The sequence below is a fragment of the Carcharodon carcharias genome, chromosome 2 (genome assembly GCF_017639515.1).
Source record: "Carcharodon carcharias isolate sCarCar2 chromosome 2, sCarCar2.pri, whole genome shotgun sequence".
NCBI classification, from domain to species: domain Eukaryota; kingdom Metazoa; phylum Chordata; class Chondrichthyes; order Lamniformes; family Lamnidae; genus Carcharodon; species Carcharodon carcharias.
The window spans coordinates 42,598,039-42,619,957 of record NC_054468.1 but is presented as its reverse complement, the minus strand read 5'-3'; the positions used below and the strand labels follow the sequence as shown (position 1 = coordinate 42,619,957).

The 21,919-nt window shown below is 41.6% G+C and overlaps 1 protein-coding gene across 2 annotated transcripts in view; it reads right to left on the bottom strand.

Moving 5' to 3' along the window:
* dis3l2 (DIS3 like 3'-5' exoribonuclease 2) overlaps nucleotides 1-21,919 on the bottom strand; it is a 289,427-nt gene that overhangs the window by 146,077 nt on the left and 121,431 nt on the right. For both annotated transcript variants that reach the window (XM_041176034.1, XM_041176033.1), the window contains 2 exons: nucleotides 11,345-11,457; nucleotides 1,734-1,841 (listed from right to left, as the gene is read on the bottom strand). In XM_041176034.1, the coding sequence (XP_041031968.1) occupies nucleotides 1,734-1,841; nucleotides 11,345-11,457 (221 nt within the window). The remainder of the gene's footprint in view (nucleotides 1-1,733; nucleotides 1,842-11,344; nucleotides 11,458-21,919) is intronic.

Sequence of the window (21,919 nt, the reverse complement as noted above, 5' to 3'; positions counted from 1 at the left end):
CACACAGCAATAATGTGGTGATGCACAAACTTTCAATATGGAGGAGTCAGGAACAATATCATGGCTCATAAGGCCCAACCTGGGATTACTGCTTCCCACCACTAGCAGCTGAAGAGCTAGCAATCAACACCAACAGCCCTTCAACTCAATGTAGGATGAGCGCCCGCTAGCCAGTTTTCAACCAGCCTCTAATCTCCCAGGACGGCTGCACACACTAACCAGGGATCAACCAGCCTCCAAGCTGCCAGGGCAGCTGGGTAGGCTGACTGGGTCCGGTGACTATATTTTCAAGGTAGGCCAGAATCTTGACACATGAAATCATGTCTAAAGCAGAAAAATTCCGATACTGAAAATAGTTGAAAGGAAGAAATTAAAAGTATGCAAACAGCTCTGGGCAATGGACAAAATTGCTGCAAATGGGAAGTTGGATGTTTTTTAAACCTTTTGTACACTATTTCTCTGAGGCATTGTGCTGTTCTAATTATAATCAGCAATAAGCTGCAAAAATGATTAATGGAAAATTAAGCTTCCTAAGGAGGAAAAAAAATCTCCCTTATGATGAATACAAAGTTTATAAGATGGTTACATTTTGCAACTCTCTACAATTTTGAAGATGTGTCAATGAAGTGGAGTCATGTGACCTGCTCTGAATTCTGCCCAACAACAAGTCTGGGTGGCTTAGTTGCAATGGGGACAGTGGGGCCCAGGTTGAATTACTGGGAAGGTGGTGCAAGATGCTTACACCTGTAGACAATGGAGACAGCAGCTGTACTGTTTGCAGGTAGACTGTTAGTCTCCGAGTCACACAGGGAGGTGTTAGGAATGTCAGATTTTATGGACAGTTATACTCTGAGCTGTCTGTTTAATTCCAAGATAGAATGGAGTTGGGATTCTAGAGGAAAACTAATTAGCATTTCTACTTGGATCCAAGGCCCAAGTGATTTTTTTTTGTTGCCATGGAAATAAAGTTTGGGAAGAGAAAAGTCCACAAAGCCATTGTCTGAGGTTAGAGGGTTTCTTTCATTACCCTGAAGCTCTGTCACAAGGCAATCTGCAGCCATCTGAGAGGCAGAGAGCAGGAGATACAGGCAGCCAGTCCTGCACCTTAAGCAGAGAAAATGCTGACTCTCTTGTTCTGCATGCAGAACACAGGTGGGAGCTCACCTTCAGATTGAACAGGCCAAGTTTGAGAGGATTTAAAGGAGGCTTAAAGGAAGATTCACCTAACTTGGTGAGAGGGAAGGAATCTCTAATGAAATCCTCAGAGTGAAAGTCAATTCTGGGATTATAAGTTACCTGGCTGGAAAAGGAGAAAAGAAGCAAGCTGAAGGGAGCTGAGAATAGCTTTGGACTGGATTTGAGCATAAAGTGTCCACATAAGGGACAGCATAAAGTATATGGCATAAGATTGTTAGTTGTGTTAAAAATCACATGGGGAAATCTTTCTGTAGTTCAGAGTAAAAGTTGTCTACATATAGTGCTTAGTTATTTTTGCTTTTAGCTTTTTTTGTTAGCGAAAGTCCTAAAATATGAAATCTTGTTAGCTGATCCTTTCAGTCAGTCACTGGAAATTCAAAAATCTTAAGTTATCAGTCTCTGTGGGGATCGCAACACTCATAGTCATAAACTGTGGGAACCCTCCCTCAAAGTACTGCTAGGCCCAGAGCATTGTCTCAACATTCAGACTCAAAGCCCCCTTTGGATTGATATTTTAAAAATGGTAAAAGCTGTACCTTTCCTTGTGGAGTCAACTTCCAAATGACAGAAAATGTTAGCTTGTCCTGCATTGGGTTCAAGCTACAGAGTTCTTCACAGAGAAGTCTTGGGAGCATTGGGATCACCTGTAATAGAACATAACCAACACACAAGAGAAAGTGAAGATAAATTTAAAATCACTAAGGGTCCTACATAAGAAACAACTTTGCATTAATTTCTATCAAAGGAGTTATTACATTTAATGGCTCAAAACTATTTGCAGCTGAACAGTTGATCTCTCTCACCACCGCTTGCTGAAAGAGTAAAACAAATTGTACATAAATTCCTGAAACTCCCATTCTGTCTTTGTCTACCAATTGTTCTCTCTTGCTGTTAGGTTTTTTCAATTCATTCATGGGATGTGAGCTTTGCTGGCTGGGCCATAATTTATTGTCCATCCTTAATTACCCTTGAGAAGGTGGTGAACTGCTGCAGTCCATGTGTTGTAGGTACACCCACAGTGCTGTTAGGAAGGGAGTTCCAGGATTTTGACCCAGCGACAGTGAAAGAACAGCGATATATTTCAAAGTCAAGATGGTGAGTGACTTGGAGGAGAACTTCCAGGTGGTGGTGTTCCAATCTATCTGCTGCTCTTGTCCTTCCAGATAGTAGTGGTCATAGGTTTGGAAGGTGATGTTGAAGGAGCCTTTGTGAATTCCTACAGTGCATCTTGTAGATGGTACACACTGCTGCTACTGTCTTTTGGTGGTGGAGGGGGTGAATGTTGTGGATGGGGTGCCAATCAAGTGGGCTGCTTTGCCCTGGATGGTGTCAAGCTTCTTGAGTGTCGTGGGAGCTGCACTCATCCAGACAAATAGGGAGTATTGTTCACACTCCTGACTTGTGCATTGTAGCTGATGGAGAAGCTTTGGGGAGTCAGGAGGTGGGTTACTCTTCGCTCAATTCCTAACCTGACCTGCTCTTGTAGCCATAGTATTTATGTAGCTAGTCCAGTTCAATTGCTGAGTAACAGTAACCCCCAAGGTGTTGATAATGGGAGATTCAGTGATCATAATGCCATTAAACATCAAGTGGTGATGGTTGGATTCTGGCTTGTTGGAGATAGTCATTGCCTATCGATTGTGTAGTGCGAATGTTACTTGCCATTTGTCAGACCAAGCCTGGTCCAGGTCTTGCTGCATTTGGACATGGACAGCTTCAGCATCTGAGGCGTCATGAATGGCACTAAACATTGTGCAAACATCCCCACTTCTGAACATTTGATGGAAGGAAGGTCATTGATGAAGCTGCTGAAGATGGCTGGGCAGATGACACTACCCTGAGGAACTCCTGTGGTGACTGAGATGACTAACCTACAACAACCACAACTATTTTCCCCTCTGCTGGGTATGACTCCAACCAGCGGAGAGTTTTCCCTCCGATTCCCATTGATGCCAGTTTTGCTAGGTCTCCTTGATGCCATACTCAGTGAAATGTGGCCTTGACGTCAAGGGCAGTCACTCTCACCTCACCTCGGGAGTTCAGCTCTTTTGTCCAGGTTTGAAACAAGGCTGTAAAAAGGTCAGGAGCTGAATGGCCCTGGCAGAACCCAAATGGACAACAGTGATCAGGTTATTGCTAAGCAAGTGCCGCTTCATAGCATTGATAAGCCATTCCATTACTTTACTGATGATGGAGAGTGGAATGATGGGGCGGTAATTGGCCAGGTTGGATTTGTCCTGCTTTGCGTACAGGGCATACCTGGGCAATTTTCCACATAGCTGGGTAGATGCCAGTGTTGTATCTGTACTGGAACAGCTTGGCTAGAGGCACGGCAAGATCTGGAGCACAAAGTCTTCAGTACTATTGCCACAACATTGTCAGGGCCCATAGCCTTTGCAGTATCCAGTGCCTTCAGCCGTTTCTTGATATCACGTGGAGTAAATCGAATTGGCTGAAGACTGACATCTGTGATGCAGGGGACGTCAGGAAGAGGCCAAGATGGATCATCCACTCAGCACTCTTGGCTGAATATTGTAGCAAAAGCTTTATCTTTTGCACTGATGTGCTGGGCTCCACCATTGAGGATGAGGATATTTGTGGAGCCTCTTCCTCCAGCTAGTTGTTTAATTGTCCACCACCATTCACGACTGGATGTGGCAGGACTGCAGAGCTTAGATCGGATCCGTTGGTTGTGGGATTGCTTAGCTCTGTCTATCACTTGCTGCTTATGCTGTTTGGCATGCGAGTAGCCCTGTTATAGCTTACCAGGTTGACAACTCATCTTTAGGTATGCCCAGTGCTGCTCCTGGCATACCCTCCTGCACTCATCACTGAACCAGGGTTGATCCCCTGGCTTGATGGCAATGGCAGAGTGGGGGATATGCCGGGCCATGAGGTTACAGATTGTGTTCTAGTACAATTCTGTTGTTGATGGTCCACAGCGTCTCATGGATGCCCAGTCTTAAGTTGCTAGATTTGTTCAAAATCTATCCCATTTAGCATGGTGGTAGAGCACGGATAGAGGGTATCCTCAATGTGAAGGTGGGACTTCGTCTCCAGATTACGTGGTGGTCACTCTAGGCAAGCAGGTTGGTGAGGATGAGGTCAAGTATGTTTTTCCCTCTTGTTGGTTCCCTCACCACCTACTGCAGACCCAGTCTAGCAGCTATGTCATTTAGGGCTCGGTCAGTAGTGGTGCTACCAAGTCACTCTTGGTGATGGACATTGAAGTCCCCCACCCAGAGTACATTCTGCACCCTTGCCACCCTCAGTGCTTCCTCCAAGCGGTGTTCAACATGGAGGAGCACTGATTCATCAGCTGAGGGAGGGCGATATGTGGTTATCAGCAGGAAGTTTCCTTGCCTATGTTTGACCTGATGCCATGAGACTCCATGGGGTCCGGAGTCAATGTTGAGGACTCGCAGGGCAACTCCCTCCTGACAGTATACCACTCTGCCGCCACCTCTGCTGGGTCTGTCCTGCCAGTGGGACAGGACATACCTAGGGATGGTGATAGCGGAGTCTGGGAAATTATCTGTTAGGTATAATTCTTGACTAGTCTGAGACAGCTCTCCCAATTTTGGTACTAGCCCCCAGGTATTAGTAAGGAGGACTTTACAGGTGGATGTTGTCATTTCTGGTATCTAGGTCGATGCCAGGTGGTCCGTCTAGTTTCATTCCTTTTTTTTTCTGTGACCTTGTAGCAGTCTGTGAAGGTGGGACTTCAGAGGGCATTTTAAGAGTCAACCACACATGGCTGTGGGTCTGGAGTCACATGTAGGCCAGACCAGATAAAGACGAAAGATTTCCTTTGACAATGGTTTCACCATCAGACTTTTGATTCAAGATTTTTATTCAATTCAAATTCCACCATCTGCCATGGCAGGAGCATTGCCCTGGGTCTCTGGATTACTAGTCCAGTACTACCACTACGCCATCGCCTCCCCCTAATGCTTCTTATGCTTCCTCTCATTGTCACCTCTCAATCTGTTTATTTCTTGGTTCTATCTCATTGTGTTTTTCTGGAAAAGAATAGCTGCTATTTAAATTTATATGATCCTGCTGTAATCCAATTGGAGTTCCAATGGTAAAAGTGTTGTGAACTTTAATGCAAAGGTTTATTGACAAATATGTACACATCACAAATGCTGTTGTATCCAAATCATTCTTAGACATTTTTCCTGCCAGTTATGTTGTTTGCTATGGTACCAAAGCTTGGTTTTTTTTTAAACTTTTCTATGATAATAAAATGTCCCGGTCATGAGCTATAGGTTCATGGTTGCTTCTTTTACCAACTAAGAAAGTGAAAACTGTTTCCATTTTCTATATTCCTCATTACCTCTCAAGGTACTACTGATTCTCTTGCAGCTAACTGCTTAGAATTTTTATTTTTCATCTCACTTTTTATATCCAAATATTAGAACTATTTCACAACCTCTGTCCCATTTACTAAACTCCGTCTCAACTTACTCTATTGAATTTATTACACGCTGGACATGGTGTACGGTGGTGATGTCGTAATGGAAGATCCACAGTGGTTAGTGAATAGGGTAATTCCTGCCTACTGACATATAACGGAACTTCCCAAGATCTAAACTTACTGGATAAGGGATCGATCTTAATGGAAACATGATTGATATGATTTAATTACTTACCATATATCTTTGAGAGAGCACCTGTAAACCTCCCTCAGAAAAATTAGTAAAGCTGGTCCTGACTCATGGCTCAAATCGTTGGTCCACAAGCTAAACAAATCCAGTATTTTAAAAAGAAGCACCAAGGATACAATTTCAAATCCATTTGGATTACAGCAAGATCATACTATGTTTTCCAGAAAAAATGGAAAAAGAATGAAACAGTCAAGAGATAAATGGATCTAGAGGTGACAATGAGAGAAAGGAAGGATGTGAACTGTATATATGTCAAGAAAAGCAGTAGTCTTGGAATTGACCCCTGGGGATCCTGACTGCATACCGTCCTCCCGTCTGAGAAAACAACAGCTCACCGCTATTTTCTGTTTCCTGTCATTTGGCTAATTGCGATGCCACCTTCCCTTTCATTTCACAGATTTCAACTTTGCCAGCAAGCCAATATGTGGCACTTCATTAAATGCTTTTTGTAAGTCCATATAAATGACATCAATCCTCTATTACCTCATCAAAAACTTAATTAAGTTAGTTAAACATAATTTGCCTTCAACAAATCCATGCTGGTTTTCCTTAATTAATCTACACTTGTCCAAGAGAATGTTAACTTTGTCCCGGAATATCATTTCTAAAACCTTTCCTCACCAGTGAGGTTAAACTGACTGGTCTGTAATGCTGGGTTTATGCTTCCACTCTTTATTGAACAAGGCTGTAACTTTTGCAAAACAAAAACAGAATTACCTGGAAAAACTCAGCAGGTCTGGCAGCATGGGCGGAGAAGTTGACGTTTCGAGTCCTCATGACCCTTCAGCAGAACTGCAGATAATCAAAAGATGTCACAGACAAAAGAATACAGGTGCTGAAGTTGGTGATATTATCTAAACAAATGTGCTAATTACGAATGGACGGTAGGGCACTCAAGGTATAGCTCTAGTGGGGGTGGGGGGCATAGAAGATTTAAAAATAATGGAAATAGGTGGGAAAAGAAAAATCTATATAAATTATTGGGAAAAAAACAAAAGGAAGGGGGAAGAAACAAAGGGGGTGGGGATGGAGGAGGGAGGTCAAGATCTAAAATTGTTGAACTCAATATTCAGTCCGGAAGGCTATAAAGTGCCTAGTCGGAAGATGAGGTGCTGTTCCTCCAGTTTGCATTGGGCTTCACTGGAACAACGCAGTAAGCCAAGGACAGACATGGGGGCAAGAGAGCAAGGTGGAGCGTTAAAATGGCAAGCGACAGGGAGGTTTGGGTCTTTCTTGCAGATAGACTGCAGGTGTTCTGCAAAGCAGTCGCCCAGTTTATGTTTGGTGTCTCCAATGTAGAGGAGACCACATTGGGAGCAATGAATGCAGTAGACTAAGTTGGGGGAAATGCAAGTGAAATGCTGCTTCACTTGAAAGGAGTGTTTGGGCCCTTGGACAGTGAGGAGAGAGGAAGTGAAGGGGCAGGTGTTGCATCTTTTGCATGGGCATGGGGAGGTGCCATAGGTGGGGGTTGAGGAGTAGGGGTGATGGAGGAGTGGACCAGGGCGTCCCAGAGGGAACGATCCCTATGGAATGCTGCCAGTGGGGCTGAAGGGAAGATGTGTTTGGTAGTGGCATCATGCTGGAGTTGGCAGAAATGGCGGAGGAGATCCTTTGAAGGCACAGGCTGGTGGGGTGATAAGTGAGGACAAGGGGGACCCTATCATGTTTCTGGGAGGGAGGAGAAGGCGTAAGGGCGGATGCGCGGGAGATGGGCTGGACACGGTTGAGGGCCCTGTCAACGACCGTGGGTGGAAAACCTCTGTTAAGAAAGAAGGAGGACATGTCAGAGGAACTGTTTTTGAAGGTAGCATCATCAGAACAGATGCGATTGAGGCGAAGGAACTGAGAGAATGGGATGGAGTCCTTACAGGAAGCGGGGTGTGAGGAGCTGTAGTCGAGGTAGCTGTGGGAATCAGTAGGCTTGTAATGGATATTGGTGGACAGTCTATCACCAGAAATTGAGACTGAGAGGTCAAGGAAGGGAAGTGTCAGAGATGGAACATGTGAAAATGATGGAGGGGTGGAGATTGGAAGCAAAATTAATAAATTTTTCCAAGTCCCGACGAGAGCATGAAGCAGCACCGAAGTAATCATCTATGTACCGGAGAAAGAGTTGTGAAAGGAGGCCGGAGTAGGACTGGAACAAGGAATGTTCCACATACCCCATAAAGAGACAGGCATAGCTGGGGCCCATGCGGGTACCCATAGCCACACCTTTTATTTGGAGGAAGTGAGAGGAGTTGAAGGAGAAATTGTTCAGTGTGAGAACAAGTTCAGCCAGACAGAGGACAGTAGTGGTGGATGGGGATTGTTCGGGCCTCTATTCGAGGAAGAAGCTAAGGGCCCTCAGACCATCCTGGTGGGGGATGGAGGTGTAGAGAGATTGAACATCCATGGTGAAGAGGAAGCGGTTGGGGCCGGGGAACTGGAAATTGTTGATGTGATGTAAGGTGTCAGAGGAATCACGGATGTAGGTGGGAAGGGACTGGACAAGGGGAGAGAGAAGGGAGTCAAGATAACGAGAAATGAGTTCTGTGGGGCAGGAGCAAGCTGACACGATCGGTCTACCGGGACAGTTCTGTTTGTGGATTTTGGGTAGGAGGTAGAAGCGGGCTGTCCAAGGTTGGGCAACTATCAGGTTGGAAGCTGTGGGAGGAAGATCTCCAGAGGAGATGAGGTCAGTGACAGTCCTGAAAACAATGGCTTGATGTTCAGTGGTGGGGTCATGGGCCAGGGAGAGGTAGGAGGAAGTGTCTGCGAGTTGACGTTCAGCCTCTGAGGTAGAGGTCAATGCGTTTAAAAAGCGCTAGAGCTATACCTTGAGTGCCCTACCATCCATTCTTAATTAGCACATTTGCTTAGATAATATCACCAACTTCAACACCTGTGTTCTTTTGTTCTTTTGTCTGACATCTTTTGATTATCTGCTCCTATCACTGCTTGCTTGTCCCTACAACCACACTCCTCCCCACCCCAGCACCCCCCCCCCCCCCACCCCCCTCTCTCTTAAACCAGCTTATATCTCTTTGTAACTTTTGCAATTGCCCATTCCTCTGGCACCACCTCTGCACATGCAATGGTGGATTGCAAGTTTTTGCCAGTACCTTCAAAATTTCCTCCCTTCATCCCATCGATATCCTCAGATACACCATATCGGGTCCAATGTGATTTATCTACTTTAAACAAAATACTTAAAAGCCTTTTGAATACCTCCTCGAACAATACTTTGCTCACCCAGGGTCTCAACTACTACTTCTTTCACTATGACTTCAGTGGCAACTGTTTCCTTGGTAAAGTCAAATGCAAAGTACTCATTTAGTACCTCAGCCATGCTCTTTCCTTCTGTGCGTAAATCTCCTTTTTTAGGTCCCTAATCGGTCCCACTTTTTTTTACTATTCAAATGCCTTTCAAGAAGACTTTTGGAGTCCCTTTATGTTGGCTGTCAGTCTCCTCCTTTAGCTTTCATTTCCTTTTAACATTCCCCACTGAATGTTCTATATTTGGCTTGGTTCTTACATGTATTATCAACTTGACATCTGTCACATGTATCCCTTTTTGTGCTTCATCTTACTCTCTCTCTTTTGCCATCCAGGGAGTTCTGACTTTGATTGCCCTACCTTTACCCTCCCATAGAAACGTACCTTGACTGTATGTGAACCACCTCCTCGACAGCCCATTGTTCCACTAGCCGGCGAATTTTTGTTTCCAATTTACCTGGGCTAGATTTGTTCATACTCCATTGAAAATGGCCCTCCTCCAATTAAGTAAGTTTAGTCTAGTTTGCTTCTTGTCCTTTTCCATAACTAACCTAAACCCTAATGATATGACCACTGTTCTGTACATGTTCCCCCTATAACATATGATCCACTTGACCCAACTTAATTCCCCAGAACCAGATCCAGCAATACCTCCTTTCTCAGTGGGCCAGAAACAGTGGTAAAATTCTCCTGAACATTTCAAAAAGTCTTCCCCCCTCTCTACCCTTTATCTTGATATAAACTGAGATGGTAATAATGTAAAGTTTCCCATAATTACTACTCAATAGTTCTTGCAACTCTGTAATTATAATATAAGATGGCCATTAATAAATCCAATAGAGAACTCAGCATAAATTTCTCTACCCAGGGAATTATTAGAACATGGAACTCACTCCCTCAGGAGTAGTCAAGGCAAAGAGCATAGATGTATATAAGGGGCAACTAGATAAGTACATGAGGCAGGAAGCAACAGAAGGGTGTGTTAATGGTATTAGATTAAGAGCTGTGGGAGGAGGCTGAATGGATGTTTCTGTGCCATAAATACTTTGTAGACTACAGGAGAATTTAATTTCAATAATTTCTAATCAAGTACAATTTCACATATGGTCTTGTAAACATGTTTAAGCAGTAACCTTGCAATGTTGCAATGCTCTCGTGTACACCTCAATCTTGGTGATAATTCAACAGTTGAAGAACTAATTTTTATTCAAGCCATGTAGGCTGTATCTTTAAGTTCTGCTTATTGATCTGGATCAATCACAGCGAAAGAGCATACTGAAATTTTAAATAACAGCATTTATCCATTAGTGCAGGTGTCATGAAGCTATTAATGTATATAATATTTTGGAAAACATTTTTCTTTTAAAGCAGAGGTTTAGTCTGCAGGTGTGTCTTAATTGGATTAAAGCCAGCTAGTCTGGGTGCTTTGATCGGTTAGTTTTGATATGTAAGAGATAGCATGCATTGGCATTTTTTGAATGGAGCATTCAAGAAGTGGGGTGAAAACTGATGCCTTTCTAGCAGCTACCAAGCAATATGTTTATATTACTAATAAAGTTGGTACTATGAAAGGGGTTTTATTGTTAGAGAGGTTTAGTTGAGATTGTTGATACAATGAGAATCAACATTGAATGGGGCTGCTAGGTATAACTTCAATAGTTTTCGGGTGTGCAGAGCAGAGACAGATCAAAAGGCAGCTGCAAGCCTCCAACTGGCTCCACAGGAACCAAGTGAAAGAGCCTCATTTTGAATTCGTAAGGTGAAAATGCTTTGCCTGATGTTTGGTTAAGTCTATGGGTTGCTATTGCCTTAATGGAGATTAGTTTGGGAATTTGTTAAAAGTTATGATAGTTGTAATTTGTAGCCATGTGAATATCTATTTTAAACTGTGCAAATTAATAAAATGTTTCCTTTAGTTTAATGTAAAACCTCGAATTGATGGTCTAATTCCTGCATTTAGAGTCGCATCTCAAACATAACACTTAAAATTATAGGTTATGACAGTTCTTTAAAATTTCCGTCAGATCTTTAAATGACGCTGCTTTACCAACTGCATCGGTCATAACAACAGGTTAAATCGTTCTGTAGGTTTCTTGTAAAAGACTAATTTATCTTCAATTTTGTTACAATGCACTCCTAATTATGAAGCCTGTTTTGGATGACCTTTAACCATTTTTGTATACTAAACAGCATAGGTTTAACTTTATATTACTTACCTTCTGAACCAGATAGACACTGGTTGCCCTCTTGCTGGCAATCATATCGAGAGCAGTGCCTTCTTGAACAAAGTAACTCACATCTGCAATATGCACGCCAACTTCAAAGTTTCCTTTGAATAAATTACAAATATTAACTATAAATATTTAATTTAGATACACAACAGAGGCTCACTCTGAAATTTACCAGTTGAGTTTGCATGACAGCATTTTCTAGTTCAATAATAAGCATTGTTATGCATTCAAGTCCCCCATTATTACTTTATATTTTTTGCACCTCTGCAATTATATAATTATAAGATAGCCACTGTTAATCCAGTAGCAAAATTAGGAGAAACTTTATTCCCCAGAGAATGATTAAAATGTGGAACTCACTACTGCAAGAGTAGTCGAGGCAAACAGCATGGATGCATTTAAGAGGAAACGAGATAAGCACCACAAGAGAGAAAACAATAACAATATTTTGATCAGGCTGAATGAAGAGATGTGGGAGGAGAGTTGTGTGCATCTGTTGGACTAAATGAATGTCTGCTGTAAATGCCTTGTGGACTAAAGGAAAATTTAATTTCAATCATTTCTAACAGAGTACAGTTTCACACATGGTAAGGTCAACATATCTACGCAGTAAACCCTAAACATTGCAATACTGTCATGTACACCACAAACCTGGCTATAACACTTTGCAACTCATTTTTATCCAAACTGAATAGGTTATATGTTTGTAAGATCTGTTTACTAAACTGAGTTATAATCAATTAAGAAGTCCCATCTGGTCTGGCATAAAAGTGGCTGTGGCTTGTTAAAATTAACCACTAAAATATATTTTTAAAAATGTGATTCAATGATCATTTATGGCCTGTCTCTAATTCTGCAGCATTTTACCAGCCAAATATAAATTCTATGAAAAAAAGCAAAATACTGCAGATGCTGGAAATCTGAAACAAAAACAGCTGGAAAAACTCAGCAGGTCTGACAGCGTCTGCGGAGAGAAATGCAGTTAAAGTTTCGAGTCTGTATGACTCTTCATCAGAACTAAGAAATATAGAAATGAGGTGAAATATAAGTTGGTTGACGGGGGTGGGACAGGTAAAGCTGGATAGAGGGCCAGTGATAGGTGGAGGCAAAGAAGTGATTGCCAGAGATGCCATTGACAAGAGAACAAAGGGGTGTTGACAGTGGTGATATTAGCTGAGGAATGTGCTAATGATGACATTAAGGGCAGAAAGCAGGACAAGCAAGTGACAGATAGCCCTGGTGAGGGTGGGGTGGGGGAAGGGATCGAAATAGGCTAAAAGGTAGAGATAAAACAATGGATGGAAATACATTTAAATAATGGAAATAGTTGGGAAAAGAAAAATATATATTTAAAAAATAAATAAATAAAGTAGTAAAAATTATTGGGAAAGCAGGTGGGGGGGGGGTAGATGGAGGAGGAAGTTCACCATCTGAAGTTGTTGAACTCAATATTCAGTCCGGAAGGCTGTAAAGTGCCCAGTTGGAAGATGAGGTGCTGTTCCTCCAGTTTGCGTTGAGTTGCACTGGAACATTGCAGCAGGCCAAGGATGGCGATGTGGGCATGGGAGCAGGGTGGAGTGTTGAAATGGCAAGCGACAGGGAGGTCTGGGTTACGCTTGCGGACAGACAGGTGTTCCGCAAAGCGGTCACCCAGTCTGCGTTTGGTCTCTCCAATGTAGAGGAGACTGCATTGGGAGCAGCGAATGCAGTAGACTAAATTGAGGGAAGAGCAAGTGAAATGCTGCTTCACTTGAAAGCTGTGTTTGGGCCCTTGGACAGTGAGGAGGGGCGAAGTAAAGGGGCAGGTGTTGCATCTTCAGAAGGTGCCGTGGGAGGGCGTTGAGGTGTAGGGGGTGATGGAGGAGTGGACCAGGGTGTCCTGGAGGGAACGATTCCTGCAGAATGCTGCTGGGGGCATGAAGGGAAGATGTGTTTGGTAGTGGCATCATGCTGGAGTTTGTGGAAATGGCGAAGGATTATCCATTGACTGCAGAGGCTGGTGGGGTGATAAATGAGGACAAGGGGGACCCTATCATGGTTCTGGGAGGGAGAAGGTGGTGAGGGCCGATGCACGGGAGATGGGCCGGACCCGGTTGAGGACTGTGTCTAACACCGTGGGTGGAAAACCTGTGAAGAAAGGCATGACAGAGGAACTGTTTTTGAAAGTGGTGCCATCAGAATATATGCGATGGAGGCGGAGGAACTAAGAATGGGATGGAGTCCTTACAGGAAGCGGGGTGTGAGGAGCTATAGTCGAGGTAGCTGTGGGAATCGGTAGGCTTGTAATGAATATTGGTGGACAGCCTATCACCAGAAATTGAGACAGAGGTCAGGGAAGGGAAGTGTCAGAGATGGATCATGTGAAAATGATGGAGGAGTGGAAATTGGAAGCAAAATTAATAAATTTTTCCAGGTCCAGACAAGAGCATAAAGCAGCACCGAAGCAGTCATCGATGTACAGGAGAAAGAGTTGTGGGAACTTGCATTCTTATGTACTCCAATTACTTATGGCACTAGCAAGCTCAACAACAGCTTGCGTTTATATAACACCTTTTTAACATCAGCTTACATTTCTCTGGCAATTTAGCTCAGTAAGTTGTCCCAAGATTCTTTACAGGGCATTATTGGACAAATTTGACACTGAGCAACATAAGGACAGATGACCAAAAGCTTGGTCACATAGGTAGGTTTTAAGGAGTGGCTTACAGCAAGACAGGGTGGTAGGAATTCGGGGAAATTAAGGAAGGGAATTCCAGAGCTTAAGCCTGGAGAGCTGAATCTGGCTGTGAATGGGGTGAAAGAAATCAATTTCTCAAGAAGCCTGAACTGAAGAAACGGTGTTCTTGGCAAGTTATAGGAATTGAGGAAGCTACAGAGATAGGGAGGAATGAGCTAATGGACAGATTTGAACACAAGGATGAAAATTTTAAAACTGGGAACCAATGTAGGTCAATGAGCACAGGGGCAATGGTGAATGGCATTTGGTGTCATTTTGGATACAGCAGACGTTTAGATCAGCTCAAGCAATAGCATGCTGGCTAGGGGAACATTGGAATGTAACAAAAGCATGGGTAAGTGCTTCAGACAAAGATGGGAGACATTATTGAGGTGGAAGTAGGTGGTCTTGCTGATGGGGATTAAATGGGGTCAGAATTTAATTTCAGGATCAAACAGATGCAAGTGTGCAAACCAGCCTGGTTCAGCCTCAGACTATGGTCAAAGAGAGGTGGAATCTGTAGCTAGAAGCTGAATAAAACAACACTGAAACAAAGGAGGGGACATTAAAAGATGATTAAAAAGTTTCTCAAAGACTTTGAATTTAAGGAGAATCTAAAAGCAGAGAAATGAAGAGGAACAGAGCTTCAGCTCTACCTTTAAAAAGTTAAAGTCTTCACCGATCTGTACACCAATTCCACTGATTTACAAAAGTTTCAAAATGAAGCCTGCTACATAGTAATAAAAGTACATTCACAAATCAAAAGTTCCAATGTTGTTTGGGCTCAAATCAAGCAATCTTATGTTGTTGAATGCCACATTCTATCCAAGTAGCTTAATGTAAACATTGGTTCACGAGTATGGTCAACTAGCCATCAGTTAACTAATAGAAAACTTGATTGGAAAGATTGGACAAAAAAACACAGGAAAGTGCATTCTTCCCTGACACACCAATGTAACAACAGCTTGCAGGAGGCACACATCCAAGGTCAATTTCAAGCTTCATGATTCTTTGGTAGACCATGACGGCTGGTAATTGATATGTACCAATCAGTTCCCAACACAGATCTAACTCCATCGTCAGACCCGGATAAACACAAAGTAATTTACTTACTGATTTATTGTGTCAAAACTCGATAAAAGCTATACGATAAATGGAAAGATTTTGAGGCACCTCATACTCAGCAAACAAACTAGCTTTCCAAATAGCTTCAGACCAAACTGGTCACCTTGTAATGTTCTCAATTTTATGGTTCAGAAATTGAAGAACTGCCTCAATACTTTGCTCTAAGTTAGAGCAATCAATTTCAACATTCCCACATGTCTTCAATAAGGTAGTCCTAACACCCTACTGAAAAGTTCTCTTGTGGCCTACCTGTTGAGATTTTGAACCAGATATGTTGACTTCAAGAATGTAAACAGACATTCACAATAAATGGGCACTTATCTCAACACACATGCAGTAATCACGCAGGAATAAGTACTTATGCCCTTTGTTTCTCATCTTTTTCAATAAGATGATGGATTTCATCATGTTCTTGGTTGCTGATACCTCTCCAATACAGATTGGTTTACTCCCACGCCTGAAAAGAAAATCACTATAACCAAATATAGACAAATATATAGAATATAAGAACAAATAGTTTGTCATCTTTAGTACTGAAACCAAGACAGAAATTCTGACAAGAAAATTGAATCATGATCTTGCCTACCAATCTCTAAATCCATGTAAACTCTTATTCAGCTGTAAAGTGTCTTGACATCGTAATCACAGAAGGAAGGTGGCAAAAATGACTGGAAAAGCTGTTTTAAAGTGTAAATCATTAAAAAAAAAACTGTCCTACTTTCAACAATTACAAGATTCTTTAAACATATCAGAAGGACTATTGTAACAGTTACTCAAGCGATGAATATGATTTCAGCAGCCATTACCTTACAAAGGCATACAAATCAGTTGACTAGTTGAACATAGCCTACTCTGTTATAATCTATGTGACTGGCAGCCAGTACTGTACAACATTATAATCACAGAAGCTACAAGCACTTAAGGAAGGAGGAACTTAGAACAATCACCATCTCTAGATAAAAAAGTACTGAGCAAACTATTGGGATTAAAGGGTGACAAGTCCCCAGGACCTGATGGCCTACATCCCAGGGTCTTAAAGGAAGTGGCAGCAGAGAAGTGGATGCATCGGCTATAATATTCCAAAATTCAATGGATTCTGGAAAGGTTCCAGTGGATTGGAAAAATGCTAATATAACATCCTTATTCAAAAGGGGGGGGTGGTGAAGGCAGAAAGTAGGAAACTATAGGCCAGTTAGTTTAACATCTGTCTTTGGGAAAACGTTGGAATCCATTATTAAGGAAGTAGTAATGGAGCATTTGGAAAGTCAAAATGCAATCCATCAGAGTCAGCATGGTTTTATGAAAAGTAAATCGTGTTTGATTAATTTGCTAGAGTTCTTTGAAGATGTGACAAGCAAAGTGGATCATGAGGATCCTGTAGATGTAGTATATCTGGACTTCCAGTAGGCCTTTGATAAGGTGCTGCACAAAAGGTTAATACACAAGATAAGATGACACAGAGTTAGGGGTAATATATTAGTTTGGATAGAGGATTGGCTAACTAACAGAAAGCAGAGAATTGGGATAAATGGGTCTTTTTCTGGATGGTAAGCTGTAACTAATGGGGTGCCACAGGGTTAGTCCTTGGGCCCCAACTATTTACAATCCATATTAATGACTTGGATTCAGGGATAGAAGGTATTATAGCTAAATTTGCAGATGACACCAAAATAGGTGGGAAATAAGTTGCAATGAAGAAATAAGAAATTTACAAATGGATATGGACTAGGTGAATGGGCCAAAATTTGGCAGATGGAGCTTAATGTGGATAAATGAGAGGTTATCCATTTTGGGTGGAAGAATAAAAAGGCGACTTATTATTTAAATGGAGAGAAACTTCAGAATGCATCCGTGCAGAGGGATCTGGGTGTCCTCGTGCATGAATCGCTGAAAGTTAATATGCAGGTACAGCAGGTAATAAGGAAGGCAAATGGAATTTTGGCATTTATTGCTAAAGGAATAGAGTATAAAAATAGGGCAGTGTTGTTGCAACTGTACAAGGTATTGGTGAGGCCGCACCTGGAGTACTATGCACAGTTTTGGTCCCCTTATGGGATGTAGTTGCATTGGAGGCAGTTCAGAGGAGATTCAATAGATTGATTCCAGAGATGCAGGGCTTGTCTTATGAGGAGATTGAGCATTTAGGAGATTTAGGCCTTTACTCGCTAGAGTTTAGAAGGAGGAGAGGAGATCTAATTGAGGTATATAAGATGCTAAAGGGGATAGACAAAGTAGACACGGAACGGACGTTTCCCCTTGTGGGGCATTCTAGAACGAGAGGCGATAGTTTTAGGCTAAGGGATGGTAGAATGAAATCAGAGATGAGGAGGAATTACTTTTTTCAAAGTGTCGTGAATCTGTGGAATTCACTACCTCAGTGCAGTGGATGCTGGGACGCTGAATAAATTTGAGATAGACAGATTTTTAATTAGTAATGGGTTGAAAGGTTATGGGGAGAGGGCGGGAAATTGGAGTTAAGGCCGAAATGAGATCAGCCGTAATTGTACTGAATGGTGGGGCAGGCTCAAGGGGTTGAATTGCCTACTCCTGCTCCTAGTTCTTATATTCTTAAGGTAAACAAGAGCTGCTCCTCAACATTCTTTACTCATTAATGGTCATAAAGAATACCACCAATGAAGCTCCATATGCCTCTTCCCTAGGTAGAATTTCCTTCTCCAATAGTGTTTGGTAGAGCTCTTGCACTCAAAAGTCCAGAAAAAACTATCACTTGCTGAACTAAATTAGTGAATTAGTTTGCATCAGCCTATTGTAACTCTGATGGCCATCATACCAATTTTTCAATTCTTTGTCCTCCCAGCAATTGTCAGGGTCAATTTCAATTTATGTCTGTTTTACAGTTGTCTCCTCCAGCTGTGTGCTGTTTCTCTGAAATCTGCTGAAAAAGCCCTACACACTTTCCTGTGAAAAACATCCAACCTGTATTAAGATCTGAAGTTTCTATCTGCTCTGTCCACTCACCACTCAGCCCCAAACAGACCGAAAAATAAATGTAGATATATTTCAATTTCCTTGCACAGTATACTGAATCAAAGAACCTGACACTTCCTTTGCTTCTGAAGATCCATGTACTGTGATGTACTTTTAAGAAACTTGACTTTGAAAAGATACAATTATAACCATACATGATATTTAGAATTTATGATTACCCCCAATATGAGACTAGCACTTTAAGACACACACAATCTGCACGCCTATTTTCTACCACTCATTTTGCTTTGGATTCCTGGTACATGAAATCCCAAAAAAGGAAAAATATGTGTCAGAAAATTACAAGAGAAATTTCTCTCTACATTGCTTCAAAAAATTTTGTGCAACTTGCATAACATTGCCAGATTTAACAAGCCGTTTCATTTCATAGACCCAATGGAAATGCTCAACAGGAATTCCTCAGTTCTCTCTACCAAAATGCAAATGCAAAACTTGAAAATTTAATTTTGTACGATCAAGTTAGAAGAAAAGCTTCACAGATTGTTTCTAAGTTGTTTTGCTTAAAAGCTCTGATAGCTGAACTTCAGTACTGAAAAGAAAGACTTGCATTTATAGAGCACTTTCCATCACCATCAGACATCAAAGCATCTTACAGCCAATGAAGTACTTTTTGAAGTGTATCACAGCTGTAATGGAGAAAACCCAGCAGCCAATTGGCACTCAGCAAATTCCCACAAACAGTAATGTGATAATGACTAGATAATCTGTTTTTTGTAATGTTGATTGAGGGATAAGTATTGTCCAGGACATCAAGGATAACTCCCCTGCTCTTCTTTGAAATTGTGCCGCAAGGTCTTTTCCTTCCACCTAGGCAGGCAAATGGGGCCTTAGTTTAACATTTCAGCCAAAAGATGGCATCTCTGGCTGCGCAGTACTCTGTCAGTATTGCACTGGAGTTTTAGCCTTGAGATAGTGCTTGAAAATGAAAGGTGTTAGCTCAATCTAAGAATGCAGAGGCAAATATATTCATTTTAAATCAATGAAGATGCCTCACCTTATTTCTTTTCATATACAACACTGAAAGTAGATGAGCAAACAAAGTTTGCATGCTTGAACTCAAGTCAGTTTTGTTACTCGAAATGCTGAGTTTTCTGGCAAATAATATGATTTCAACTGCCAATACTATATTCATGTACAAAGTTCTAGTCAAACTAGAAATTATGCCCAGTCACAGGGCATAATTTGCTCATTTCAAGAGGAGAAAAAAAATGTGGCCAGAGCTTCTGTTATCACCTCCATGATTTCTTTCTATAGTGTGTCACCAGGGCTCTGTACTTATACAGGCATATATATCATCTTGGATCCGTTTGATACTCACTAATAATTTTACTACAATAAATATAAGGCCGACTGGCCTGTAGTTTTCTACATTATCTTGGTCATTTTTCTGAGAGATCGGTAGATCATATCCTTTTCTCCAATCCACATGCATAATATTAGTTTACAAGACACCTGTTAGAACATATCAAATTTTATGAGCTACTTCCTCTAGGTACTTGAGGATGCAATCTGTCAGGACCCAGGTCTTTGGCTTCCTTCACCTGCTGATCACATCATCATCAGTTATTTCTGTTTCCTTTAGAACCTCATCAGTTTGTCCAAAACACTCAATGTTAAAAGTAGAAAAGCTGTTAAGAGGTTTCTTCCATGAAAACAGACAGAAGCAGAGAGGCTTAGGTCTTGTTACAAATTTAGGGGTGATACTATCTACATAGGTGTACAACTGTCAAACCAATATTTCCTCTGATGAAAAGTCATTAACCTTCAAGTTATCTGTCACAGAAGATGCTTAAACTGCTGAGTCCTTGCAGCATTTTCTGTTATTTCAGGTTTCCAGAATCTGCAGTATTTTGCTTTTGTTTGCATGATTTATCTACCGAACAGAAACCACTTTAATTCAACAAAGGCCATTCACTTGAGTTTTTCTACTGCAATCTATACTTATCTATATATGTTAGAAACAGTCCATACATCATACTCTTTTCTGGATGTATAATTTCCTATTATGCCTCTTGATGGCACCTTAATCGGTTAACTAAATAAGCTGTTATCAATTGTCAGGGGTCCCAGTTACACCATCAAACACACTCCTAACACTAAGGGGAGCTTCAGAAGCTCCAAGTCCCCTTTGCCAAACTATAACACAGCTTCAAAGCCTACCCAGTCTTAGGATGCTGTAAGTAACCCAAACCTGAATACTGTATTAAAAATAGTTTTGTTTCTTTATTAAACGTTCCTTTTCATTTTTAATTTGTAAGTAATTTAATCCTTTACTCTTGTTTACTCCAAAATCAATAACAACTAATTATTTGGCACTTTTAACATTGTAAAACATCCCAAAATGCTTCATGCTAGCAGTAACATGCAAAATTTAACATCAAGTAACATAAGAAGATATTGGGGCAGGCTTGCTCAAAGGAGTACCTTCAACAGAAGTGGGGAAGTTTAGATATGAAATTCAAGAGCGTAGACTCTAGCCAGTTGAAGGCATAGCTGCCAATGGTGGAGTGATTAAAATCGGAGATGCTCGAGGCCAAAATTGGAGGAGATTCGTAGGAGATTACAGAAATAGAGAAGGGCAAGGCCATGGACAGATTTTAAAACATGGATGAGAATTTTAAAATTAAGGCGTGGCTTAACCAGGACCAACATAGGTCAGTGAGCACAGAGGTGATGAGTAAATTGGACTCTGTTCAAGATAGGACATGGATGGCAGAGTTTTCAATTATGTCAAGTTTACAGAGGGTGTAAAATGGGAGGTTGGCCTTAGAATAGTCAAATCTCAAAATAACAAAGGTATGAATGATGGTTGTAGCAGCAGATGAAATGAGGTCGGGTCAGAGTGGGGCCTTGTCACTAAGCGAAAACAGTAGTATAGTGGTTATATTACTGGACTAGCGACCCAGAGGCATTGGCTAATGATCTGAAGACATGATTTCAAATGCAGCCACAGTAGTTGGGGAATTTAAATTCAGTTAATTTAAATAAATCTGAAATAAGAAAAAACGCACTCAGTAATGTCAACCATGTAACCACCGGATTGTGATAGAAACCCATCTGGTTCACTCTTGTCCTTTAGGGAAGGAAATCTGTCATCCTGACCTGGTCTAGCCTAAATGCAACTCCAGACCCACAGCAAAGTAGTTGACTCTTAACTACTCTTTGATATGGCCTAGCAAACCATTCCAATGTCCTAAAAGGTGGCTCACCATGATCTTCTGAAGAGAAATAAGGGATCTTGCTGAAAAGAGAGACTTTTTTGTTGAAACTTTTTGCTCTGCACTTATCAGGACAATGCACAAGAAAATGCCAACGTCAGGGGAAACAACATATTTATACTGTATGAGAAGAGAGTGCTAATTGGTACAAGTGAAGCCATGGAGAATGCACCAGTGGATGGTGACTGACAGTTAACTGCCAAGCACTGTTTGCAATTTAAACCAGACAACTTGACTCTGATCAAGATGTTGCTCTGGGGAATGAACCTAGTAGGCTGGTATGTCCCAAAAACTGGTGGATCGTATCAAACAGCATGTCCCTTTTGTTGTTCACAACAGGCAAGCTACAGACCTTACCCAACCAGCCCATGCTTATAAAACTCAAAACACAGTGTTCAACATTAGATGTGATTCTGTGATTGGACAACATTTGCTAAATGATCCTCAGTGTGCTAAGAATTACGCTGACAACTGATTTAAGATTGTCAGTCG